Here is a 27267-nt window from a genome sequence, read left to right on the forward strand (position 1 = left end):
TTTTAAGAGATATAATGTGGTACGGCCATAATATTTGAGGAAGGTCAGTGAAAACGTTGACATTAAACACATGAATCTCTCTCTCTCTTTTTTTTTTTTTACAAGAGGTTTCTCTGGTTTAGCAAAGAGTGGTTTGTGTTAACTCCCAGATGTTGAGTGGTGTCTAATATATGATAGCGATTTTTTTTTTAAACTACAAAACAGGGAAATGAATCTTTGCTAATGAGACAACCATGTAGCTAAGTGTTCCTCAGAGAAGGACATCCTACTCCTCAGAGGTGCTCTGTCCTGCCATGCAATAGTTCACCAAATTAAATGAGATCACTGATCGGTGCGCCCTTACTGAGGTTCCTTCATGAGCACTTTCTTCAGCCTCACAGCACAGTGTCAAAGGTCACTCTTTCTTTGGGAGAATAAAAGCTTTCGGATGGCAAATCCCAGAACCCTTCACTTGGCTTTTGCTGTTTCTCTCTTGCGTAGAATGACTGGGGAGACATGGTTGAAAGCAGCACTCATAAATCAGCAGGAAAATGCCTTTACCACCTTTGCAGAGTCTTAAAAATCACCGGCACTGGTAGAATTACACTTCGCGATGACACTCTGTTTTACCCCGATTTTCAGCAGGAAGTGACTTGTTGCAGTGTGCCTCCCCTTGTTTGTTATCTTATGTGAAATATCACTTATATGTGCATTTTGTTTGGTTGATTGTTTTTCTACCAAAATGATTCTCAGCTCTGGCTTGATGGTGCTGGAGATTGAACCTGGAGCCTCAGAGACTCAAACGTGAGACTCCTGCATAAACATTACATTGTCTCTTCTCCCTAATAGTTTTAGTCAAAGTACTCTGCGGGTAATAAATTGGACTGTCCTACCAGTTTAAATGCGTACATTTCAAGTTTTCCTATGAAAGCCAGGTCTCTAGGATAGAAGGCCAAACCAGTAAAGAGTGAAGAGTTTGGGCTGTTTCTTTACTTGACTGTATCTTTTAACTACAAGGATAGCAAGCTATCATCAAGATAGCTCGGCGTTCCTTAGGTAGTTGGAGCACAGACTTTACTGGAGCTGCCAGACCATCATGCATGTGAGGATGTTTCTAGATTAAGTATAATTCAAAAATGAAAATATATTCATAATGGCAGCTATCGAGCTGAGGCTTAGGCTTATGTGCATATACATATTTTTATAAAACTAATTTTTCTCAGCTGTTTTAATCCTAATAATTCTTCATAACTTTGCTTTGATAAAGTGTGTACAAAAAGAGAACGAGGACATGATTTTTTTCCTCCTTGTGGTCTGGTTATTTAGGAAAAAGATGAACTGCTTTCTGTGGTATTGTTGAGGGAAGGCTGAGTTCTGTCAGCACTTGGCTTCAGTTAATTTTCTTACTAGGAAGAGGTCTCCAGATGCTGCTTGAAACCTCCACCAGCCCCTTACCGTTCATGCAGGTCAGGGCTGACTGTGGGCTTGGCCACCAGGGAAGGCTCTCTGCTTGGCTGAGAAATGGGCCCCCAGGTTCCGCTGGTGGTGAGTCTGGTGGTGTGCACAGATTACCGTGGGCAGGTACCTGGGTTCAAACCCCTGCTCCCCACCTGCAACTGTGAAGAAGGGCTGCAGGTGTCTCGCTTTCTCTCTCCCTATCTCCCCATCCTCTTTCAGCTTCTCTTTGTTCTATCTAAATTAAATAAATAAAATATTTAAAAAGAGAGAGAGAAGTGGGGGAGTGCTGTGGTGGTGCGCCTTGTTGAGGGCACACGTCGTTATCATGTGCAGGGACCCGTGTTCAAGCTTCCCTCCTCACTTGCAGGTGGGAAGCTTTATGAGGTGAAGCAGTGCTGCAGGTCTCTTTCTCCTTCCCTCCCTTCTCTCCCTCCCTCCCTCCCTTTCCTTCTATCTCCCTCTCTCTTCCTTCTCAATTTCTCTTGGTCTCTATCTTAAATAAATAAATAGAGAAATGGTCCCTTTTCACCTTAGAGATAGTTGTTCCTTTTGAACAAAAGCTTGGGTTTGGTTTACAGTAAACTGCAATCCTTTGGTTGCTGTAAAATCACATGTGGAAAAATCAACTGATTGTTAATTCTAATTAGTTTCTAAGTCCGTGTTCATAGTTTTTCCTTTCAAAGAGGGGCCTCTACTTTGCCTAGATGTCAGCATAAGGATTGTATCCAGCAAGATGAGTTACTGTGGACAAGTGTTGGGCATTGTGATAGCTGTGTACGTCCTGCCTGTGACTTCGCCAGTTCTGAGAGGAAAGTGTTCACGGAAGTGTTCTGGCGCAAAGGTTCTTCTCTGACTTGGGATTCTTGGGATTCTCCAAGGTTCTTCTCTGACTTGGGATTCTTGTTAATTGTTAAACCAAGCTTCGAGTGAGCTTGTTTTGCTGCCTTTTTTTGGTTTACAAACAATCTTTTCGAATCTTAAAAATCAATATTCCCCCAGCCAACCCCTGCTTTGGAGCCCCATGTCTCAGGATGTTTGGGATCCTCTAATTCCGAGGACCTTGGATGAGTGATCCTATAAGACATTTATCTCTTCTTTTAAGGAAAAAGGGATTAGAAACTTCCTGCTGCTTTTACAAACACTGAAAGCATCCTTTAGGGCTTGGACCTGCTTGGAGGCCACTTTGAGAAATCCTTCAAGTACTCTCTGGGCCTCAGGGCAGCTCCCAACCCCACTTTGTTTTCACGGAGAAGGGCTTAGAATTCTTAGTCTAATAGGCTTGTTTCTAGAATCAGTCAAACTTAAAACATAGTTGTGGTTATCTCAAGAAAGTGGTTTTAGACAAGGGGACAAGTGAAAGATAAGATAAACCTGCCAATTCAGATTTATTTATTTACAGTTTTGCATGGGCATGACCGAAACTAATTGATTAGGAAAAAACAAAAAACAAGTGTGACTGCTTTGGCCCTGAGATCATTTGGTGGTAATTATTATTATTTTTTTGTTTGTTTCATCCTATAATTAATTTTCTAGTCTCAGTCAAAGATAATGGATATGTTAATATAAGGTCCTTTTTTTTACAATAATGTGTTTGGTATTTTTTATGTCAAATCATGTGAAAAGCACTTTGCTGTTGGAATTAAAAAATATTTAAATTGTAGATCAGAAGGAAAATCGCCATTGCTGTATCAGTAGTACTGAGTGATTTACCTGCTTGTTCTGTCCATAGTGGTCTGCTCCTGAGAAGTTTCAGAACACCTTTTTTATATTTATTTATTTATTTATTTTCCCTTTTTGTTGCCCTTGTTGTTTTATTGTTGTTGTAGTTATTATTGCAGTTATTGTTGTTGTTTTTGATGTTGTTGTCCTCGTTGGATAGGACCAAGAGAAATGGAGAGAGGAGGGGAAGACAGAGAGGGGGAGAGAAAGACAGACACCTGCAGACCTGCTTCACCGCCTGGGAAGTGGGGAGCCAGGGGGCTTGAACCGTGATCTTTACGCTGACTCTGGCCTTTTCCTTTTTCTAAAACGTATACTTTGCATATCTACATAAAAGACTCAGAAATCGCACTCCTGAGCTTGTGTCCTGCGAGAGAATTCCTTTTCGTTGGAGGAGGGGACCCACTTCAGCACTGGCCACATGAGACCCCCAAACACCACCACATGGGAGCGCCTGCCACAGCTGCCGCCATGGTCTTGTCTCTCCTCCTCTCTGTGTGAAGAAGAAAAAAGTAAATTCTGTGCCCAGAGTGGTAAAGTCATTCGCATACTAGACCCCAATTCTGAGGAAAAGAAAAGGCCTCATGTGAGCGATCCGTTGAAATTAAGTTACCTTATATTATCATACAGTGTTTAGAGAGAGAGAGAATGGCCAGGTAGAAACAGAGAGGCAGGGAGGCGGGCGGGAGCACAGCGGGTTAAGCGCAGGTGGCGCAAAGCGCAGGGACCGTCCTAAGGATCCCGGTTCGAACCCCGGCTCCCCACCTGCAGGGGAGTCGCTTCCCAGGCGGTGAAGCAGGTCTGCAGGTGTCTGTCTTTCTCTCCCCCTCTCTGTCTCCCCCTCCTCTCTCCATTTCTCTCTGACCTGTCCAACAATGACGACAACAACAATAAAACAAGGGCAACAAAAGCGAATAAATAAATAAATATTTTTAAAATTAAACAAAAAAAAAGAAACAGAGGGACAGTGCAAGAGATCACGACACCAGTGTGGTTGGGGGCTGGGCTCGAACTTAGTCATGCGCATGGCACAGCAGAGCACTAACTGGTGAGCTATTTCACCGGCCCAGTAAATGTATTTTATTGCTTGAGTTGTTACTTAAAAATTTTGACTACTGGGGGTCGGGCGGTGGCGCAGCGGGTTAAGCGCATGTGGCGCAAAGCACAAGGACCAGAGTAAGGATGCCGGTTCGAGTCCCCGGCTCCCCACCTGCAGGGGAGTCGCTTCCCAGGCGGTGAAGCAGGTCTGCAGGTGTCTGTCTTTCTCTCCCCTTCTCTGTCTTCCCCTCCTCTCTCCATTTCTCTCTGTCCTATCCAACAACAACAATAACTACAACAATAAAACAACAAGGGCAACAAAAGGGAATAAATAAATGAATATTAAAAAATTATTTTAGAGAGAGAGGAAGAGATGCCACAAGGCTGCTTCATGATCTGCAGTTCAGAGCTACCCTCGCTGCTGCCCACAGTGCTTCCCTGAGGTGGCAGGGCCTTGAGCTCGGGGTCTGGAGTCTGGCGAGGGCTGTGCTGTGTGCCAGCTCCCAGAGCTACTCCCATTTGTTTTCTTTGCTTGTTTTGCCTCCAGGATTATTTATTTATCTATTTTTTAAATTTCTTTATTGGGGAATTAATGTTTTACATTTGACAGTAAATACAATAGTTTGTACATGCATAACATTTCCCAGTTTCCCGTATAACAATGCAACCCCCACTAGGTCCTCTGTCATCCTTTTTGGGCCTGTATTCTCCCCTGCCCACCCACCCACCCCAGAGTTATTGGTCTGTAGTTTTCTTTTTTGTTGTGTCCCTGTCAGCTTTTGGTATCAGGGTGATGTTGGCTTCATAGAAGCTGGAAGGGAGTGTTCCAGTGGCTTTGCACAGAGACTCTCATGCCTGAGGCTTCAAAGTCTCAGGTTCAGTCTCCCACACCACCATGAGCCAAAGTTGAGCAGTGCTCTAGTTTAAAGAAATAATAACTATAACTTTTTTAAAAAGGAAATATTAAGGGAAAAAGTGGCCACCAGGAGCTGAGGATTCTTAGTGTTGGCACTGAGCCCCAGCGATTACCTTGGTGGCAACAGTACATAAATAGAGAAATGAGAAAGGCTGTTAAGTCATGTGGAAGATTTGCATTAGGCTCTAAGTCGCCCTCTGTAGAAGCCAAAGGGCTCCAGCTTCTGCAGTCAGCGTTGAGGACTGGCGGAACGGCTCCGGACAGCATGTTGCTTTTGCCGTGTGCACCCCCAAGGTGAGAGCCTGGCCCACCACGCTGAAGGAAGGAGTCTGTAGCGCTGTCCCCTCTTTCACTCTCTGCCTATTGCGTCCGTCAGACCAATTAATAAGACTCATATTAACAAAAATAGAATCTTTAAAAAATTCCTTTGAGCACAGCTTTTACTCCCAGCAGAGTCATGATCCTTTGGGAATAACCCATTTGGGTCCAGAAGGTCACAAGACTGACGGTGGACCACAGCAGCCTAGTCCAGTTTCTAGGCGAGCGCTTTGCCTCTGGGCTGTTTCTCCCTCCATCCCTAGCCTGCCCAGTCCATTTTGGTCTCTCTCTGTGTCTGATTCTGGGCTCACTATAAAAACCTCAGTGAGGGAGTCCGGCGGTGGCGCAGCAGGTTAAGCGCATGTGGTGCAAAGCACAAGGACCGGCGGAAGGATGCCGGTTCAAGCCCCCGGCTCCCCACCTGCAGGGGAGTCGCTTACAGGAGGTGAAGCAGGTCTGCAGGTGTCTGTCTTTCTCTCCCCCTCTCTGTCTTCCCCTCCTCTCTCCATTTCTCTCTGTCCTATCCAACAACGAGGACATCAATAGCAACAACCAATAATAACTACAACAACAATGAAAAACATCAAGGGCAACAAAAGGGAAAGTAAATAAATAAATATAAAAATTAAAAAAATTTTAAAAACCTCACTGCATGTTTAAATACACGCCTGCATTTGATGAGATGCTCACCTTTTGGATACTACAGGAAGATCAGCTTGTCTTTCTCCGCCGGGCTGTGTTTCAGTAATACTCCCCCTCCTGTTTATAAACCATCAAAGGGAAAAGCCAGGCTGTGTGAGTGTCTGATGCTTCTAGGCCCCTAACAGGCATCACAAAGCAGGTCTGATAGTTCACTTTGCTCTGCCTGAAAGAATGTGACACCTGCAGCAGCTGAAATTCCAGTGCTCAGGCCTCACTCCTTATAAACTAGGCATTGCTTGCTTGGGCTAACTCAGCACAGAGCGATTTCTAGATGGCTGTTCAGAATTCTCTGCTGCTACTCCTCTGAGCTCCCTGTTGGAGCTAACTGAAGACTGTGTTTTCCTTGATTAGAAAGGCTGTAGAGAGGCACAAGCTGAAAAACAAGATCAGAAGAGCAAACACAAGTAGAGCCTGAACTGGAATTGGCGGATCGCACCAAAGTAAAAGACTCTGGGTGGGTGTGGGGAGAACACAGGTCCCAGAAGGATTCAGAGGACCTAGTGGGGGTTGTATTGTTATGTGGGAAACTGGGGAATGTTATGCATGTACAAACTATTGTATTTACTGTTGAATGTAAAACGTTAATTCCCCCCTCCCAAAAAAAAAAGCAGAAAAAAAAAAAAAGAAAGGCTGTAGAGGGCTGGACGGTGGTGCAGTAAGCGGAACACCACATTACTGTGTGCACACTCCCAGGTTCAAGCCCCGGTCCCCACCTGCAGGGGGAAAGCCTCACGAGTGGCAGAGTGGCGCTGCCGGGGCCTCTGTCTCTTTTCCTCTTTATCACCCCCATCTCTCAGGTTTTCTCTGTCTTTCTCAAAAAATAAAAATGAAAGAAGAACAGAAGGAAAAATAGCAGCCAGGAGCAGTGGGTTTGTTGTGCAGGCACTAGGCCCCAGCGACAACCCTGGTAGCCATTTTAAAAAAGTTGTGAACGCCACCTATTTCTCCTCTACCCACGTAATTCAGAGACCTTTAACAGGCCACATAGCAGGAGGCTGTTCACGGCGATGAACCTGTTAGGAAAACTGAATGCATCCGTCTGACTGAAAGCACTAGCTTATGGTTAGACATGCTTGACCCCCCCATTCAAGGTGCAGTCTCGGTAACCTTAAGTATTCGTCCTATTGTTAGGAACCCCTCTGTTGGTAAGGAAGTATTGTACGTCTATTTCATATCATTTAAAAATGCTCCACTTATTGAAGTGTTCCTGGCCTATAAAGCTGAGATGGCTGGAAGGTGAGTAGTGGTGGAGGTGCAGGTGTGTTGTGAAGCCTCTGCAGGTTAGGTGATCATGACTGTTTCTCCTCCTCCTCCTTCCCCTCCTCCTTCATCTCCTCCTTTTCCTTCTTCTTCTTTGTGAGAATATTGAAGTTCTTTTCTTCCCCCTTATCATCAAGGGGTTGGACCACTCCCAGATTACTTTTTTGGGTAAGCTGAGGCTGAGGGAGAGAGGGGAAACACCAGAGTGTGAAAGCTTCCTGCGGGGTGGTGGGGCCAGCGGGGGAAGCTGGGTCTTGCACGTGGCAAAGCCGCATTTAATGCAGCTGACATCGCCAGTCATGCCTCAGGCTCTTTCCTTCTAGCAGATTTCAGATGGATGACCCAGTGTCTGTCTGAAATCTAACAGAATAGGTATCAACCTCGAGTAAAGTGTAGAAAGACCCATCTTGCTTTTATTTTTATTATCTTTATTAATTTACTTATCGGATAGAAATAGCCAGAAATTAAGAGAAAGCAGAGAGGGAGAGAGGCGGAGAGATACCTGCAGCCCCGCTTCACCACTTCACTCCTTGTGAAGTCTCCCCCCTGCAGGTGGGGGCTGGAGGCCTGAACCTGGAACCTTCCGCACTGTAACTTGAGCTCGCCTAGTTGTGCCACCTCCCGGCCCCAACCCATTCTGCTTCTGTATCTACGCAGACATACCGTATTATTTTGAAGTATGATCCTGGTTCCTTTATTCTTCACGAGTGGTGGAACAGTGTCGTGGTGTCTGTCCTCGGTCCCTGCCTCTCTATCTCTCACCCTCTATCTTGAGGAAAAAATTAAAAATGACCACTGGGAGCAGTGAGGAACTAAGGCTTTTTTTTTTTAACCAGAGCCCTATTCAGCTCTGGCTTATGGTGGTACAGGGGATTGAACCTGGAACTTTGGAGCCTCAGGCATGACAGTCTGTTTGCATAACCATTATGCTGTCTACCCCCTAGCATTAACCCTAGTGGCCAAAAGTTAACAAATACATAAAACAAGAATGACAATACATTAAAAAAAAAAGTTGGGGCCAGGCGGTGGCTCACCTGGTTAAGCACACACATGACAATGTGCAAGGACCCAGGTTCAAACCCCTGGTCCCCACCAGCAGGGGGAAAGCTTCACCAGTGGTGCAGCATTGCTGCAGTGGTCTCTCTGTCTCTCTCCCTCTCTGTCTCCCACCTTCCCTTTCAGTTTCTCTCTGTTTCTATCCAATAATAAATAAAAAGATTTTTTAAAGAAAGTAGAGCTGAAAACAGAAGGTCCTCACTGATGTTTTGGGAAGTGATGTGGCACTCAGTTGAGTGGAAGGTTGGGAGAGAGGGATTTTCATGCTGCCTTTAGGAAGGCTTAAAGGAGAGGAAATTGGAGAAGAAGGAGCCAGCCAGTCCTTTGGAAGCTTTCCTACTGTGAGAGCAGAGGCCAAATTAGTGCTGAGGCCACTGCTGTCCTGTGCTCAGGCATTTTCCCTGTGTGGCTGCAGTGTGATGTAATTAAAAAGGGGAAGAAAGCACGATGTTTGTTCCTGGCTCCCCTGCTCATTTATTCTGTGACTCTGAGCAAATAGTTGCATCTCTAGGAATATAGGCAGTTAGTTCCCTGTCTGGGAATGAGACTCGTGCTATTCACCAGTCGCAGTCTCCCTGAAATGATGGTGTGTACAAGATACACAGCAGGCCAGCTCTCCCTTCTTTGCCTTGGGCTTCTGGCCAAGTCTGATATTAAAAAAGTGAGCTATATTACTGCTGGAAGATTTCTCTGTACTGTGGGTGGAGAGGTTAGAAATAAAGGTCCTCTTTATGAATCCACTTTAACAAAGTCATCTGGCCTGTGTGTGTGTGTGTGTGTGTTTCTGTTATCAATTAAGTAGGCTTGGTCTTTAATTTAATAGCTATTAGAAGATGAAAGAGATAGCCAGACATTTCATAGTGATTGATTTCCAGTTTATGAATTGCCTGGCATCTGTAGACCATTTAATTGATGTAATAAATTACAATCATGTAAATTTTCCTGGGTTGCAGTGTGTCCCAGGCATTCAGGATATCCACTGAATGTTGGGCTATTTGAAAAAGATGGCAAATCTTGGTTTGTTTGGTAATCCTAGGAAGCAGTATAGAAAACAGCAGAAGCCTGGGGAGATAGTACAGAGTGATTATGTAAATGACTCTCCGGCCTGGGATGCTGGGGTCCCAGGTTCAAGCTACAGTCCCACTATCAGCCACAGCTGAGCAGGGCTCGGGTAAAATAGAATAAATAAAATGTGAAGTTTGTCAGCAAATGATTTAATCAGCGCTCCAGTTCTTAGTGTCTTAAAGTGTTCTTAATCATTTGATAAAGCAAACCCTAACCCTAGTAGACATAGGGAGGGCTGTTACCACCTTGGTGGCTTGTGTGATTTTTTTCTCACTGTAAACTGCAGTGCTGACGAAGTTGCTAAGTGACCCTCATTTAGTGACAAACTCTTCATCCTCTTAAAGCTGCCTTAATCCTGCTGTCTCTGCCACCAGCGTGGAAGTGGGGAATTGGTGAAAGCCTAGTGCGCAGAACTGATTCTGCACGGAGTGACAGCCCGCGCGAGAACGGCGTGCACTAGACTAGGCGGTGGAAGGCGCTTGCTGGCCAGAGGACTGGAGGATCGTGGTCCTGGTAGAGACAAAGCCGTAGGCTCCTGCTCTTCCCCGCAAGCACACGGGAGCCACACACGTCCACCAGCTTTGTAGCCGGTTCTCGTGGCCCCTGTGCACGTGGCCCTCCCTCTGCGTGTTCCCCTGTTTGCTGTGCTGGCAGATGGTCTGCAGGGCCGGCTCCTGTCAGGGTGTCAGGGTGGCGCCACAGCTCACGTGGACGGTGCCTTGCTTTGCCGGGTGCCCCACGCAGGTCCCAGCGCAGCCCCCACAGCACTGAAGGAGGCTGTGGTGCTGTGGGAATGCTCTTTCTGCCTCTTTGTCTTGATCTAAAACTATGAATGTTTTTTTTATGTTGTTGCTGTTGATGTGGTTGTTGTTGGATAGGACAGAGAGAAATGGAGAGAGGAGGGGAAGACAGAGGGGGAGAGAAAGGCAGACAGACACCTGCAGCCCTGTTTCACCACCTGTGAAGCGACTCCCCTGCAGGTGGGGGGCTGGGGGCTCGAACTGGGATCCTTCGACGGGTCTTTGCGCCTCATGCTATGTGCATTTAACCTGGTGTGCTGCCACCCGACCCCTGATGTAGTCATTTTAAGACCTGTGGATGTTCTGTTATTTTGAAGGCTTAGTAGCTGCCTTATACATTTCTCACTGTTGACATACATTAACCTTTTACTATTTATTTATTCACTAGTGAGATGGAGAAGGGGGAGAGAGGAAGAGAGAGAGAAAGTACCAGAGTATCACGCTGGTGCAGATAATGCTGGGTCTCAAACTTGGGGCCTCATGTCAGAGTTCCACTGTTTTACCCAGTGCACTACCATGTCGACCATTATTTCTCAGTACTGCAATACCAGTGGCAGGGTGTAAGAGTGTTCATCTTTCTTCCCCAAGTGCACCTGCTTCTGAGTCCTAGTCCCACTGATTCCCCCTTCCCAGATGTCTCTCAGTCCTGCCTCTGTTTCTCTGTTTCTCATCATTCAGCCAGCTCAGGCTGCCAGATAAACTGGAGTAAGAAGTGTGAGGATAAGAGTGGGAAGGAGAGGAGAGGAGAAGGGAGGAGAGGAGGGAGAGGGAGAGAGAGAGAAATGCTGAAAGGAGAAGGGGAGGAAGTTGAGTGAGGGAGAGGGCTGTGCTAGTCCTTAGATAATACAAAGTTTGTGACTGTAATTTTTCCTCTCAACGAAAAGTTGACTGGTCACTATCAGATAAGTGCAGGTGTCCTGAGCTTATAGCCAGGATGCATTCATTGTTTTAGTAAACACGGGTGTAGATAAACTCTGGGAGGGTAGGGAGTTGGGCGGTAGCGCAGCAGGTTAAGCTTAGCATGTGCACGAAGTGCAGGGACTGGCATAAGGATCCCGGTTCGAGCCCCCGGCTTCCCACCTGCAGGGGAGTCGCTTCACAGGCGGTGAAGCAGGTCTGCAGGTGTCTGTCTTTCTCTCCCCCTCTCTGTCTTCCCCTCCTCTCTCCATTTCTCTCTGTCTTATCCAACAACGATGACATCAATAACAACAACAATAATAAATACAACAACAATAAAAAACAACAAAGGCAACAAAAGGGGAAAAAAAATCTGGGAGGGTGAAGCCCAGCCAGGGATTTGCAGGAGAGAGATGTTAGCTAGTTTCAGAACTCAGGGTTCCTTGAGTTGTGGTGGTTGACTAGATTTGTGATGAACTCAAGCCAGGGCAGTGGTCTCCATGGGGGTTCCTGAGGCTCCAGAATCAGATCCTGTCCTCCCCAGTGTGGTTGAACCTGGTCTCCAGACTGTTCTCCAGAGTAGTAGGAGTAAAGCACTCTAGAGCTTTGTGAAAAGACACGACAAACACTCATTCTGACCCAGCTCCCCAGTTAACCCATTGCTTTTGTTTTTAACCAAACTCAGAAGCACTCCTTGGACAGAATATACTCCCAGGAATCTCTGGAGTCCCGGGAATGTAGATAAGCCTGTGGCTTTTTCTGCCTCCTCTCCACCCGGCCCTCCTTCCAGCTCAGGTAAAGAAGTAGGTGGGCAGAGTCATTCCAGAAAGACCATCAGGAGCTGGGTGGTGGCGCACCTGGTTGAGCACATGTTACAGTGCACAAGGACCCGGGTTCCAGCCCCCAGTCCCCACCAGCAGGGGGAAAGCTTTTTGCATGGTGAAGCAGTGCTGCAGGTGTCTCTCTGTCTCTCTCTCTCTGTCTCCCCCAACCCTCTCTGTTTCTGGCTGCCTCTATTCAGTAAATAAAGATAAAAAAAAATAGGCGAGCATAATAAACAGGTGGACTGAATGCTGAGTTGAGATCCATATGTTTTTAAGATCAGGAAGCTATTCATCTGTATAGGAAGGGAGAAGGAAGTATGAATGAAAGAGGACTCTGCTCATGGATCATCAGAGGGAAGGCCCCAGAGAAAGTGACGGGGGCATCGCCATAGCAAACGACCCGTAGCCCGGCTGCCACCCCACCTGCAGGAGGGTGCCTCACACGCAGCGAAGCAGGTCTGCAGGTGGCTGCCTTTCTCCCCTCTGTCCTGCCTCCCCTCTCAATTTTTCTGTCCTTTCAAAAGAAACAAAAGGGAGGGAGCCCTCCAGGAGCAGTGGATCTGTAGTGTTGGCACCAAGCCCCGGCAATAGTCCTGGTGGCAATAATAATAACATTTAAAAATATTTTATTTTATTTATTTTCCCTTTTGTTGCCCTTGTTGTATTTTTATTGTTGTAGTCATTATTGTTGTTATTGATGTTGTTGTTGTTGGATAGGACAGAGAGAAATGGAGAGAGGAGGGGAAGACAGAGAGGGGGAGGGAAAGACAGACACCTGCAGACCTGCTTCACCGCCTGTGAAATGACTCCCCTGCAGGTGGGGAACCGGGGACTTGAACCGGGATCCTTACGCCGGTCTTTGTGCTTTGCACCATGTGCGCTTAACCCACTGCGGTACCGCCCAACTCCCTAAAAAACATTTTTTTAAAGAAATAACCTATGGGTTATTTTCAGCTACTGGATAATGTCGTATCATTTCATATGGTATAACCATAATGTTAGTGGAGTTTAAAACTAATGTGTAATAAATATTTTATTCATTGGAACCCTTTAGAAGCATGAATATCATAGTTTAATTATAGATATCAGCAGAGCTTTCCTGGGGGACCATTTCCCCCCATTTTTGTTGCCCTTGTTATTATTGGTATTGCTGTTGTTGTTGGATAGGACAGAGAGAAATGGAGAGAGGAGAGGAAGACAGAGAGGGGGAGAGAAAGACAGACACCTGCAGACCTGCTTCGCCGCCTGTGAAGCGACTCCCCTGCAGGTGGGAAGCCGGGGGCTCGAACCGGGATCCTTACGCCGGTCCTTGTGCTTTGCGCCGCCTGCGCTTAACCACCCGCACTACCGCCCAGCCCCGCCTGGTGACCATTTTTTAAGAGAGAGAGACTGACTACAGAACTACTCTACCACTTCGGAAGCTTTCCCCCTTGGAGGTGGGGACCAGGGCCTTGAACCTGGGCCCTCACATGTGGTAATGTGCTTAGTGATTCATGAAGAGCATTCACATAGGGCGGGCCTGGAGCCTCACACTCACTAGCTGGAACCTTGAGCAAGTTGCTTCATGTTCCTCGTGCCTGAATTTCCTCAACCGAAATGGTAATAATAATTGTGATGGTGAACTTGCCCCATCCATTTCTCCCCTCCCTCCCTCCCTCCCTCGCTCCCTCCCTCCCTCCCTCCCTTCTTTCCTACCTCTTTTTACATTTATTTAGGGGGGAAAAAAGAAACGGAGCCAGAGCACCCCCTGGCACACGCGACGCAGAGGACTGAGCCTGGAGTCACACGCTTGAACGCCCAGCGCTTCTGACCACTTCCGCAGCGGCCCCCCTGTTTCATATATATTGTTTTTCAACCAATAAGTTCAGAAAATACTTAGCATTTTTTATCCTCCCCCAACCCCCAACCCCTTAACTATTAACCAGTGAAGTAAATGATTGAGGAGACAGGTGAAAGGAGGAAGCTGCAGATCACATAGGCACTTGTTTATTATGCTTGCAGGTTGTTTTGGGAGCTCAGCGCCTGCTTCTCAAGACCTTGTTCTAGCCTATTTTATGGCGCTCTGGCCTCTTAACAGCACGGCTTTAATGACTTCTGAGGGGCTCTGAGTTTACCTTAGCAAAGCTGTGGAGGGGAGAAAAAGGTTGGGTTTCATAGGGAAGCTGTCGTCTTGGGAAAGCAGACCTAACTGGCAGAAGCAGAGTCCTTACCCAGAAGGAAACAGAGATTTACGTAAGGATTGGAGCTATTTTGCCATTGAGATAAATACAGAAGGTTTTGATTGTGCTGTAAACGCTTTGTAAATTGAGGTTTCCTTTTAGGGAGAGCTAACACATATTTTAAAGGACACATTTCTTCACTGTTACCCCAAATCAAAACAGAAAAGCAATCCTTGAGGGAAACAAAAGCTTAAGAGTATAGGGTATTTATGTTTGCATGCCTTTCTATGTATTCTGAGTTTAGCTTGGACCTATAATGTATCCTTTAAAATTTTTAAAAAGATTTTTAAAAGATTTATTTACTCCCTTTTGTTGCTCTTGTGTTTTATTGTTGTAGTTATTGTTGTTGCTATTGATGTTGTCCTTGTTGGGTAGGACAGAGAGAAATGGAGAGAGGAGGGGAAGACAGAGAGGGGGAGAGAAAGACAGACACCCGCAGACCTGCTTCACCGCCTGTGAAGCGACTCCCCTGCAGGTGGGGACCTGGGGCTCAACCAGAGTCCTGATGCCATTCCCTGTGCCTTGCGCAACATGTAGTTAACCCGCTGTGCTACCACCTGACTCTTTTTTTAATTTAGTTTATTTATTTATTTTCATTTTTGTTGCCCTTGTTTTTCATTGTTGTTGTAGTTATTGATAACATCGTTGTTGGATAGGACAGAGAGAAATGGAGAGAGGAGGGGAAGACAGAGAGACTAGTGCTGCTCAGATAACTACTGCTTACTGTTCAGTGCTGTTCACAGTCACCATGTGCCGTGTGTCCTAGTTGTGTCTGTCTGTGATAGCAGAGTGACTAGTGCTGTCAGATAACCACTGCTGACTGTTCAGTGCTGTGCACACTCACCATGTGCCGTGTGTCCTAGTTGTGTCTGTCTGTGATAGCAGAGTGACTAGTGCTGTCAGATAACCACTGCTGACTGTTCAGTGCTGTGCACACTCACCATGTGCCGTGTGTCCTAGTTGTGTCTGTCTGTGATAGCAGAGTGACCAGTGCTGTCAGATAACCACTGCTGACTGTTCAGTGCTGTGCACACTCACCATGTGCCGTGTGTCCTAGTTGTGTCTGTCTGTGATAGCAGAGTGACTAGTGCTGTCAGATAACCACTGCTGACTGTTCAGTGCTGTGCACACTCACCATGTGCCGTGTGTCCTAGTTGTGTCTGTCTGTGATAGCAGAGTGACTAGTGCTGTCAGATAACCACTGCTGACTGTTCAGTGCTGTGCACACTCACCATGTGCCGTGTGTCCTAGTTGTGTCTGTCTGTGATAGCAGAGTGACTAGTGCTGTCAGATAACCACTGCTGACTGTTCAGTGCTGTGCACACTCACCATGTGCCGTGTGTCCTAGTTGTGTCTGTCTGTGATAGCAGAGTGACTAGTGCTGTCAGATAACCACTGCTGACTGTTCAGTGCTGTGCACACTCACCATGTACCGTGTGTCCTAGTTGTGTCTGTCTGTGATAGCAGATTGACTAGTGCTGCTCAGATAACCACTGCTGACTGTTCAGTGCTGTGCACAGTAACCGTGTGCTTTTGGAGTATTGCCAAACTAAGCTACTTTTTTCCCCTTTCCAATAAAGTTAGCCCATTAGTCTGTTAATTGAGACTGTGTCCTTGGGGATGGGGAGGTGACTCAGTACTGGATAATGTGCACGCTGTGCCCAGGTGGGTCCTGTCTTCTCCCACAGCCTGCCAGGTGGCACAGGGCGGTACTCCGGGACTCTCCCTTTCACTCCTGCCCTTTCTCACAGAGACCCAAAAACAGTAATTTTAAAGAGAGAACGTAGGTATTGACAGAGTTCAGGTAAGAGCTGTGAAGGTGGTGTTATGGATGAAGCACTGGCCTCTCAAGCTTGGGGTCCTGCGTCTGATCTTAGCACTGCCTGTGCCAGAGTGGTGGGTGTCCTGGTTCTCTTTCTGCTTCTGCCTTGAGTTAATAGTGGACCTTTTTTTATTAAGGGAACGAAGATATTTATTTGGCATAAAGAAAGACTCGTGACTTTTGCTATAGCAAGGACATAGGCACTCACATTTCTAATAACTAGCCTAAATTCTTTCTCTCTCTCTCTTTCTTTCTCTCTCTCTTTCTCTCTTTCTTTCTTTCTTTCTTTTGCCTCCAGGGTTATTGGTGGGGCTCAGTGCCTGCACCATGAATCCACTGCTCCTGGAGGCTATTTTGTCCCCCTTTTGTTTCCCTTGTTGTTGTTGTTGTTGTTGAATAAGACAGAGAGAAATGGAGAGGAAAGGAAGACAGGCGGAGAGAAAGACAGACAGACACCTGCAGACCTGCTTCACCACTTGTGAAGCGACTCCCCTGCAGGTGGGGAGCTGGGGACTCGAACCGGCATCCTTACGCTGGTCCTTGCGCTTTGCACCACGTGCGCTTAACCCATGCGCTACCGCCCAACCCCGGCTAAATACTTTCAAGGTTTAGAAGGAGAGTTGCCAGGCCACAGTGCTTTTTTTTTTTTCATACAGTTTTTAAAACTGGAATCACATTTTTGTGAGGTTATTTCTTTTTGATTATACCAGTAGTGAGTTGACCTGTAAGATTCTCTGAATTGATAACTAAAAGCTGCCTTTGAGTCAGATGCAGCCCTGTCTAACCCAGCCTTATGTTTCTGCAACATGCTTTTGAAGATGGGAACAGGAGAGACAAAAGCAGGGAGACCAGATAAGCGATGATTAGACTGCAGCCCCGGGGCTGGCATAGCGGGTAAAGACGTGGACTTACAAGCATGAGGACCTGGCTTTGACTCCTGGCATCGCATGGACCAGAGGGATGCTCTGTATCTCCCTCTTTTCTTTGACTTCATGTTGGAAATGTATGTGCAAAAAAGAGATGGCTAGAGAGATTCAGGTAAGAGACATTGAGTGGGGCTCAGGAATGGATTAAATCTAGGAGTTCGAAGCAGTAGGAACACGTGAATGAATGAAAAGAATGTGGGAGAGGTCTGTAGGTCTTGCTCAGATGAGCAGCCGGTCAGTGATGCACTGAACACGGACATGAGGGAGAGCTGGAGGAAAGCAGGAGATTTCTGCCGCCAGAGTTATCGCTGGGAGTCGGTGCCGGCACTGTGGATCCACTGCTCCTGGCAGTCATCTTTTTTCCGTTGTTGTTAGGACAGAGAGAAATTGGGAGAGATGGGGAAGACACACACAGAGAGAGAAAGACAGATACTTGAAGTCCTGCTTCACTGCCTGTGAAGCGACCTCCCTGCAGGTGGGGAGCTGGGGGCTCGAACCGGCATCTTTCCACTGGCCCTTGTGCTCCGTGCCATGTGCTTAACCCGCTGCGCTACCTCCTGGCCCCTGCACAGTTTTTTCTTCTCTCTTTCTCTCCTCTTCCCCTTCTCCTTTATTCTTCTTCCCTCCCTTCCATCCATCCTTCCTTCCTTTTTAGAGTTTGCAGAGCCTTTTGTATATTCCAAGCAGAAGTACCCAGTTGGCCTGACAGACTTGCAGTTGGAGCCATGAGTCTGAGGCTCTCGGGTTGAAATGGAAATGCAGCTGAGGTGATCACCCTGAAGGCAATGGAAAGAGAACAGGGGAGAGTCTCTCTGCAGGAAAGGCAAGGCAGAGAGGGAGAGTCTTTGAAGGAGAGACAGGTGCTGGCAGGTGCCTCTGGAGGATTGAACCTGAGTCCTTGTGCACAGTAAGGTGCGCTTCGAAGTCTTTAAGTTCAGTGTAGAATAGATTATTACTGCCACCTAAAACTAAATTTCACGTCTCTCAACCATTGAAAAGGTAAATACAGGGTCAATAAGAATGATTGATGCTGTGGTCTGGGCGGTGGCGCAGTGGTAAAGTTTCGGACTCTCAAGCATGAGGTCCTGAGTTGGATCCCCGGCAGCACATGTGCCAGAGTGACGTCTGGTTCTTTCTCTCTCCTCCTGTCTTTCTCATCAATAAATAAAATCTTTTTTAAAAAGAATGATTAATGCTTCATAAAGTAAGTATTAAAACTTTAGAAACATTAAACCCAAATTCCCACAGAATGTGTCTGTTTGATGTTCAGTTAAGTGTCGGGAGGAAGCTGATGTCTGAGCACGCAGGCTACTGTGGTGGCTTGAAGAGTGTTGATCTGTTTCCCAGTTCTTTAGGAGTTGACCTTAGGTTTGCTACAGAAACAAAATGTCGTAAGAGAAGCAATTAAAGGAAAAGCCATGCTGACTTGTAGCTTGATGTCTGAATGCCGCTTCTCAAACACCTCAGTCCTCGTCATGCTCTACAGACTCACTGAGAACCTCAGAAAGCTTTAGTTTGCGTAGAAATAAAACCGAGAGATCTGTACAAGTACTTGATTTAAAACTAGAGACATAGATCAATTACATATGAACATTGAAACACCCCCTGTAAACATTTAAATAACTTAGTGAGAGACCTAGTTGTCTCTCGCTTGTGCGAATCTCTTTAAACAGCTTATAGAGCAAACAGTTGGACTCTCACACAGATCAGCTTCTGTTTTTAAACTACATTATTCTTGTGGCCTCAGGACTTTGCACAAGCATGATTCCACCATTCCCAGCCAAATCAACTTTTTCTTAGAAAGGGAGAGGAGGGTGGAGAGAGGAGAAACGCCGTAGCTCGGCTCCACCAACCGTCCACGGCGCTCCCGTGTGTCACTGATGCTCACTCAAGAGAGCAGCTCCCATGTGGCTTCTCGAATTCCCTCCAGAAAAATGAGAGTGCAGGCGACCTCCACTGCACCCTCTTTTTGGAAGTAGATGTTCCTAAGAATATTTTTCTTTCTTTCTTTCTTTCTTTCTTTCTTTCTTTCTTTCTTTCTTTCTTTCTTTCTTTCTTTCTCTTTTTATTTATAAAAAGGAAGCATTGACAAAGCCATATGATAAGAGGGGGTACAACTGCACACAATTCCCACCACCAGAACTCCGAATCCCATTCCATCTCCTGATAGCTTTCTTCTTTTTTTTTTTTTCACTGTTGTAGTTGTTGTTGTTACTGATGACGTCGTTGTTGGACAGGACAGAGACAAATGGAGAGAGGAGGGAAAGACAGAGGAGGGAGAGAAAGACAGACACCTGCAGACCTGCTTCACCGCCTGGGAAGCGACTCCCCTGCAGGTGGGGAGTCGGGGGCTCGAACTGGGATCCTTCTGCTGATCCTTGCACTTTTGCACCATGTGCACTTACCTGCTGCGCTACCGCCCGACTCCCAGCTTTCTTATTCTTTAACCCTCTGGGAGTATGGACTCAAGATCATTGTGGGATGCAATTATTTATTTATTTATTTATTTATTTATTTATTTTTTAAGAGCCTCAGGCATGAGAATCTCTTTGCATAACCATTATGCTACCTACCCCTGCCCTCCTCAGAACATTATTTCCACCGTTATTTACTCACTGGCTTTGCCTTACCTCTGAATGACAGTCACTTAAAGTTCAATGCAATTAGGCCCAAGACAACAGACATGGCCAGTCTTCCTGGTTATTCTGCTCCTTTAACTCTAGTGAAGCATAAACCATCTAACCTTTATTCCCACTCTTTTTCTTTTCTAACTTCTCACATGATTAGTAAACTGTACCTGAGGCTCTGAGGTCCCAGGTTCAATCCCCAGCACCACTACACAGCAGAGCTGATCAGTTCTCTGGTATCTGTACACACACACACACACACACACACACACACACACACACACACACACACACGTTTTATTAAAAATAGAAATACTGGGTCCAACAACAACGACATCAATAATAACCACAACAATAAAACAACAAGGACAGCAAAAGGGAATAAATAAATATTAAATAAATAAATAAATAAACGAATATACTGGGGGCCAGGTGGTAGCCCCCAGCTCCCCACCTGCAGGGGAGTCGCTTCACAGGCGGTGAAGCAGGTCTGCAGGTGTCTGTCTTTCTCTCCCCCTCTCCGTCTCCCCTCTTCTCTCCATTTCTCTCTGTCCTATCCAACAACAACAGTATCAATGGCAACAATAATGACAACAAGGGCAACAAAATGGGGAAAATAAAATAAAAATACTAAAAAAAAGTAATCAACACTGCCAAGTTATACTTGGGGAATCCATGAAACTAGGAATAGCCCCTGAGTCCTCACCTGCAGCGGGGCAGACGTTGTGAGTGGTGACACAGGGCTGTAGGTGTCTCTTTCTCCCTGTTTTCCCCAACCCTCTCGATTTCTGGCTGTTTCTATCCAATGAATAAAGATAATAATAATAAATAGTTCCTTGAGCCTCCTACTTTCATGTATCACACTGTCTTCTCTCCTTTCTTGTTCTTTTCTCGTGGTACCGACCTTTTGAGTCCAAACACTGTGACATACCTGTGTCCAGTAAGAACCATACCTTCCATGTCTTTGTTTCCATTAAGATAACTGTCACACCTGCCTGTTCTCACCACCACCCTGTCTTGTCATTTTGCTTAGAATCAGCTGTTAGTATCTTAGCTTGGGGCTCTTCTCACTTCACCCTGTGTCAGAATGCCTGACTGTCCCCCAGCACTATATTAACACAAACCTCTTCACTCAAAGGTTTTTTAGTGATGCTTAATTGTGCCATGGTGCAAGTTGGCTTCCTCTCTCTCTCTCTCTCTCTCTCAAATTTTCTTTATTTATTTGTTGGACAGAGACAGTCAGAAATCCAGAGGGAACGGGGCGGGAATATAGAGGGAGAAAGACAGAGAGGCACCTGCAGACCTGCTTCAGCACTCCTGAAGCTTCCCCCTGCGGGTGGGGACCGGGGTCTCAAACCTGGGTCCTTGAGCGCTGTAACCTGTGCACTCAATCAGGTGCGCCACCACCCGGCCCCTCGACTTTCTCTCCGCCATTGGTCTACTTCTTTTTTCCTCTGGACCGTTTGTGGGTTTACAGTACAGTTGTTGATCCCTGGGCACAGCTTTTCACCTCCCTGTGATAGGTGCCTCTTCCATCTGTTTCTAGCACAAAAGTCTTCCTGTTCTGTTACATGAGTAAGTTTATGATGCCCTGTACCATAATTTGACATTTGGTTCTATGATCTGAAAACTTTAAGTCCTTAAAAGATTTTCTTAGAGAACTAGACATTTTGTTATTAAAAGTGTTAATCTTGGGAGTCGGGTGGTAGTGCAGCGGGTTAAGCGCACGTGGCGCAAAGCACAAGGACCGGCATAAGGATCCTGGTTCGAGCCCCTGGCTCCCCACCTGCAGGGGAGTCGCTTCCCAGGCGGTGAAGCGGGTCTGCAGGTGTCTGTCTTTCTCTCCCCCTCTCTGTCTTCCCCTTGTCTCTCTATTTCTCTCTGTCCTATCCAACAACAAAGACATCAATAGCTACAACAACAATAAAACAACAAGGGCAACAAAAGGAAATAAATATTTTTAAAAAGTGTCAGTCTTAAAAATATATAGTAATAATTCTGGAAAAGACCAGCCTCGTTAAATCGGGCAGTTGCCTAGCGGACACTCCAGAATCATTCCTGGGCTGGTCTCGGGCGAGCTGGTTCACATTGGCCTCACAGCTGGGCAGTAGCTGTAGCCTGGCACGTCACACCTAGCGCCGTGGAGTGTCCGGTCATTGCGTGCTTGTGCGCATCAGGTCCTGAATGTGTCCTGCTTTGCCTTTCAGCTATTTCTGCATTTGAAGTTCAGCCACTTCCTGCTGACGTCCAGGAAGGTGGAGTTGCGCGGTTTGCCTGCAAGATTTCATCCAACCCTCCTGCAGCCATCACCTGGGAGTTAAATCGGACGACTCTGCCTGTAACTACGGACAGGTGCACAGCTTTCGCCTTTGCAAGCGGTACAGAAATAGCCAGGAAGTGACCGCAACACTGTGTGCGGCAAAGCTCCTCACGAAGCGCGTGTTCATTAAGGGCTGCCGTCATTCCTAAAGATATTTCAGTTAGGCCAAGAGCTGGATTGTCAGCCTTTAGCAGATAGTGCAGGGTTCCTGGATAACTCAGAATCTATATACTATTTATTTCCTTTCCGCAAATTCCTTTTGTCAATCATAGGACCGCTAAGTACCCAAATCACCCTCGAAGAGATTTCAGGGAACCAAACTATATCTCCACTACAGGACATAGTTGTGATGTTGTAAGGGTTGCCCACATAAGCCCGCCTCTCACTCACTCACTCACTCTGCCTTCTGCCTCACCAACACACACACACACACACACACACACACACACACACACACACACACACACACACACACACTGTCTGATACCTTGAAAGCTGTTCTTGGGATTTCAGGACCAAGAACTGACTAAGTAGACCCAAAGTGATTCGCTGCATGACACAGCACTGAGGCTGAAGAAGTTATTCAAACAAGTGCTTTTCAAAAGACTCGTATTTACATGAATCTGGAAGAATAAATACAAATGAGTAGTCAGGATAGTACTTTGGAAAAGATTAAATAGTAAATTCAAGATTACTGCTTACCTAAATTCAAGTTTTGCCAGGTGCGTCTGTGTAAAATTAAGCAAACCAGTGTACTCCATGGACAACATACTGCCTAATGACTTGTTCTAGAGAAGTGTGTTGAACCAAATAAAAATACTGAGCTCAAGCTCTTATTTTAGAAAGTCTCTAAACTACCGTGGGGCTAGTGAAATAGCTCAGTTGGCTAGTACACTACTTGGTGTGTGCACAGCCCGGTCTGAGCCAGGCCCCCACCTTTAGTGTTATGGTCTCTCTCTCTGTCTCTGCCTCTTTCTTAAAAGGAAAAAAAAGCTTTGGCATAAGGATCCCGGTTCGAGCCCCCAGCTCCCCACCTGCAGGGGAGTCACCCCACAGGTGGTAAAGCAGGTCTGTAGGTGTCTGTCTTTCTTTTTTTTTCTTTCTTTCTCTTTTTTCCTCCAGGGTTATTGCTGCGGTTTGATGCCTGCACTATGAATCCACTGCTCCTGGAGGCTACTTTTTCCCCTTTTGTTGCCCTTGTTGTTTATCGTTGTTGTTATTGTTGTTGTTATTGATGTCATTGTTGTTGGATAGGACAGAGAGAAATGGCGAGAGGAGGGGAAGACAGAGGGGGAGAGAAAGACAGACACCTGCAGACCTGCTTCACCGCCTGTGAAATGACTCCTCTGCAGGTGGGGAGCCGGGGGCTCAAACCGGGATCCTTACGCCGGTCCTTGTGCTTTGCGCCACCTGTGCTTAACCCTCTGCGCTACCGCCGGGTCCCCCGTGTATTTATTATCTGTCATCCTCTCTGTCTTCCCCTCCTCTCTCCATTTCTGTGTCCTATCTAACAACGATGACATCAATAACAACAATAATAACTACAACAACAATAAAAACAACAAGGGCAACAAAAGGGGAAAAAAAAGATTTGGGGCCAGGTAACACACCAGGTTAAGCACACAGTGTGAAGCACAAGGACTGGTGCAAAAGGTCCTGGTTCAAGCCCCCGGCTGCCCACCTGTAGGGGGTTGCTTTGCAAACAGTGAAGCAGGTCTGCGGGTGTCTGTCTTTCTCTCCCCCTCTCTGTCTTCCCCTCCTCTCTCCATTTCTCTGTCCTGTCCGACAACACCAGCAGCAGTAACACCAATAGTAACAACAACAATAAAAAAAGGATGTCTGCCAGGAGCAGTGGATTTGTGGTGCAGGCACCAAGCCCCAGCAATAACCCTGGAGACAGAAAAAAAAAAATAGAAAAAAATGTTTTAAGATAATGTGTCTGGCACTAAAAAGGTCCCGTACATCATCTGTTTTCATGGAATGTACAGTGTGTTAAATTAAGACATGAAATATAAGAGGCAGAATTTAATCGTCCTTTTTCCTAGTAGGATCACTGTCCTACCCACGGGAGTTCTACAGATCTATGATGTTAGCCAGAGGGATGCTGGGAATTACCGCTGTGTGGCTTCCACTGTGACCCATAGACGGAAGAGCACGGAAGCCTCTCTGACAGTGACTCCAGGTAGCGTGCGGCTGATGCCCGCGATTGACTTCACTTCTTGCTTCTCTCGGTTATAGTACTATGGCGTAACATGTTCCTTGAATTGTATTCATTCTATCCAGAAAATCACTGTCTATATTAGGGACGTCTTGTTTCACTAATTTGTTTTAAGTTACGTTAATGTCAGCATCTGAAAAATAATTTTTGAAGAAAAACTGATTTGACATTAGTTTACAGTGTTTTAAGATTTTGGAAGAGTGAGTGTGTGTGTGTGTGTGTGTGTGTGTATGTAGAGCTCACTGTAGTCACCACTAAAATTCCTGTGTTAATGTACCAGGTAGAACTTCCCAGCTGTCTCACCGCATTCTGTCAGCTCTCTTCCCTCTAATAACCACCATGATTTTCACAGAATCTAAGAGTCGGTTTGGCTATTACTGTTAGATTTTGTTTGCAAATGAATTTATTCATTTTAATTGCCTATAGTCTATATGTGAGAATAAGTTCTTGGCCCAAACCATCTGGAAGTGGTCTTTTACTTTCTTACTTAGTTCACTTAGCTTAATCACTGAAGCTTGGTGCTTGAATGGCTCCATTGTGCCCAACAGCCACTTTCTTTCTTTCTTTTTGAAAACAAAAATCAGAGACGAAGAGAAATTGATCTTGTGCCTGGCATGCACCCGGGTGAGCTGCCTTCTGGCCCTTGGGCTCCATGCCTAGGGCTCCCAATTCCATCCCTGCCTGGCACCAGGATGATGCTCTTACTTGTTCTTAATTCCTGCCTCTTGTGGGACTCTCTGCTCCTGACATGTGATTGATAAAATGAACCTTTACCAGTATCACCGCTAGAGAAACAACAATGCTTGATTGAACACATCTACCCACTCGTCAGTTAATGGCACATTAAAGTTGCCTGTGTCACATGTTTTAACTGAGGTTCAGACGGTCGTTCAGTACATTCACTCATCTTAAGAATTAATGTGACAGTGGGGAGAAAGTACAAACTGCAGATGCCCCTTTTTTCTCTCTCCCTCTGTCTCCAACAGAAAATTTATAAGAAAAAAAATAATTTTAGGGAGTCGGGCGGTAGTGCAGCTGGTTAAGCGCACGTGGCACGAAGTGCAAGGACCGGAGTAAGGATCCCGGTTTGAGTCCCCAGCTCCCCACCTGCAGGGGAGTCGCTTCACAGGCGGTGAAGCAGGTCTGCAGGTGTCTGTCTGTCTTTCTTTTTTTTTTTTTAAAGATTTTATTTATTTATTCATGAGAGATGATAGGAGAGAGAGAAAGAACCAGCTATCACTCTGGTACATGTGCTGCCGGGGATTGAACTCAGGACCTCATGCTTGAGAGTCCAAAGCCTTGTCCACTGCGCCACCTCCTGGACCACAGGTGTCTCTCTTTCTCTCCTCCTCTCTGTCTTCCCTTCCTCTCTCCATTTCTCTCTGTCCTATCCAACAACGACGACATCAATAACAACAATAATAACTACAACAATAAAAACCAACAAGGGAAACAAAAGGGAATAAATAAATATTAAAAATTAATTTAAAAGTCCTCTGGGGGGCCAGGCACCTGGTTAAGTTCACACATTAATAGTGTGCAAGTCCCCAGGTTCAAGCCCCTGGCCCCCACCTGCAGAGGGAAAGCTTCACAAGTGGTGAAGCAGGACTGCAGGTGTCTCCCTGTCTCTATGTCCTACTCCTCTCTCATTTTTCTCGGTCTCTATCTAATAATAAATAAATAAATAAATAAAAGTTTGGTTTTTTTTAAGTCTGCAAGAGTGGTAGGGTCAAGCATCGAGCCCCAGCATTAGCCCTGGTGACAAAAAAAAAAAAAAAAGGGAGAAAGAAAACATCCTAAATTCTGGTAATAGCTGTGCTACTTTGAAAATGCTAAATACTTCTGGATTTTATGCTGCGGACCGTGTTATGTGAACTATATCAATACAATGGTTTTCTTTTCATATTTACTGAAAAAATGTGGGTTTTCTGGACTGTTAAAAAAACACATTTTTAAGGGAAACAGTTTCATTCTTCATGCCACACCAGGCCCTATACCCGTGCGCACTGGACCGCGTCCCCACTGAAAACTCCTTCTCCCAACTAACTGGTGAGCCTCAGTTCCACTCAGAACCCTGGGATGTGCTGTTATTTGCTTTGCTGGCTGGGTCTGTCTCTTTACTTTCCACCCCCAGTGAGATCATCAAATGGTTTCTGAACACAGCAACAAGTGGAAAACTTGAGATCTTTAACCTCAGTTCCCATTTAGAAGAAGCCTGACCATAAGTTACTTTTGCATTCTCGCTTTCCCTTCCCCTCAGTTGTGGAGCCTGCGTCCTTCCACACACCAACCATCGTTGCTGGTCCACAGAACATCACCACCTCCCTCCATCAGACAGTGGTGTTGGAATGTGTGGCCATGGGGAACCCCAGACCCCTTATCTCCTGGAGCCGACTTGGTGAGTCTTTCCAGTGTTCTGTTCCCACCTCTAGGGGGGTGGGAAGCTTCAGGAGTGGTGAAGCAGTGTTACAGGTGTCTCTACTTCTCTCTCTCTTTCCCTCTTTCTATCAAATAAAAGAGAGAGTCAAGAGGGGTAATGACTCATAGGACATTAAGGGAAAGCATAAGGTGACACTTGGATGGAGTGTGGTGTCTTGTACTGACGCAGAGAGCCTTAGGGGAAGGAACAGACGGGGTGGAGTGGAGACTGCGGGGGCCCCGGTGCGTGTTGGGGCCAAAGGACCCAGGTTGGGAACTGCTCGCAGACACACCTGTCCTGAGGGAGCGAGAGGCTGTGCTTATAGACCAGCGGCCGCACTGCAGACTACTCACCCCCAACAAAGCGCCACTCAGGTGGGCAGGGGGGCCAGCAAGAGTGGGGGAGTCGGCATGCAGGCTCTGAGCCCCAACCATGACCCAGGTGGCAATGACAGCTTTTTCAATAAAAGAAATATGAGATAAATCATAAGTCTTTTCCTTAGATTCTGCTCAACCAAGGGAAATCGATAAAATGTGCATTTTCTTTTTTTTTAAAAAATATTTATTTATTCCCTTTTTGTTGCCCTTGTTGTTTTATTGTTGTAGTTATTATTGTTGTTATTGATGTCATCGTTGTTGGATAGGACAGAGAGAAATGGAGAGAGGAGGGGAAGACAGAGAGGAG

At 46.1% G+C, this 27267-nt stretch overlaps 1 protein-coding gene across 2 annotated transcripts in view; it reads left to right on the top strand.

Annotated features, from left to right (window-relative positions):
- The window catches only part of PRTG (protogenin), a 132171-nt gene that overhangs the window by 14920 nt on the left and 89984 nt on the right, over window positions 1–27267 (top strand). For both annotated transcript variants that reach the window (XM_060178201.1, XM_060178202.1), the window contains exons 3-5: window positions 21834–21978; window positions 23995–24128; window positions 26425–26562. In XM_060178201.1, coding sequence (XP_060034184.1) covers window positions 21834–21978; window positions 23995–24128; window positions 26425–26562 — 417 coding nt within the window. The remainder of the gene's footprint in view (window positions 1–21833; window positions 21979–23994; window positions 24129–26424; window positions 26563–27267) is intronic.

The sequence above is a fragment of the Erinaceus europaeus genome, chromosome 18, assembly GCF_950295315.1.
Source record: "Erinaceus europaeus chromosome 18, mEriEur2.1, whole genome shotgun sequence".
Taxonomy (NCBI): domain Eukaryota; kingdom Metazoa; phylum Chordata; class Mammalia; order Eulipotyphla; family Erinaceidae; genus Erinaceus; species Erinaceus europaeus.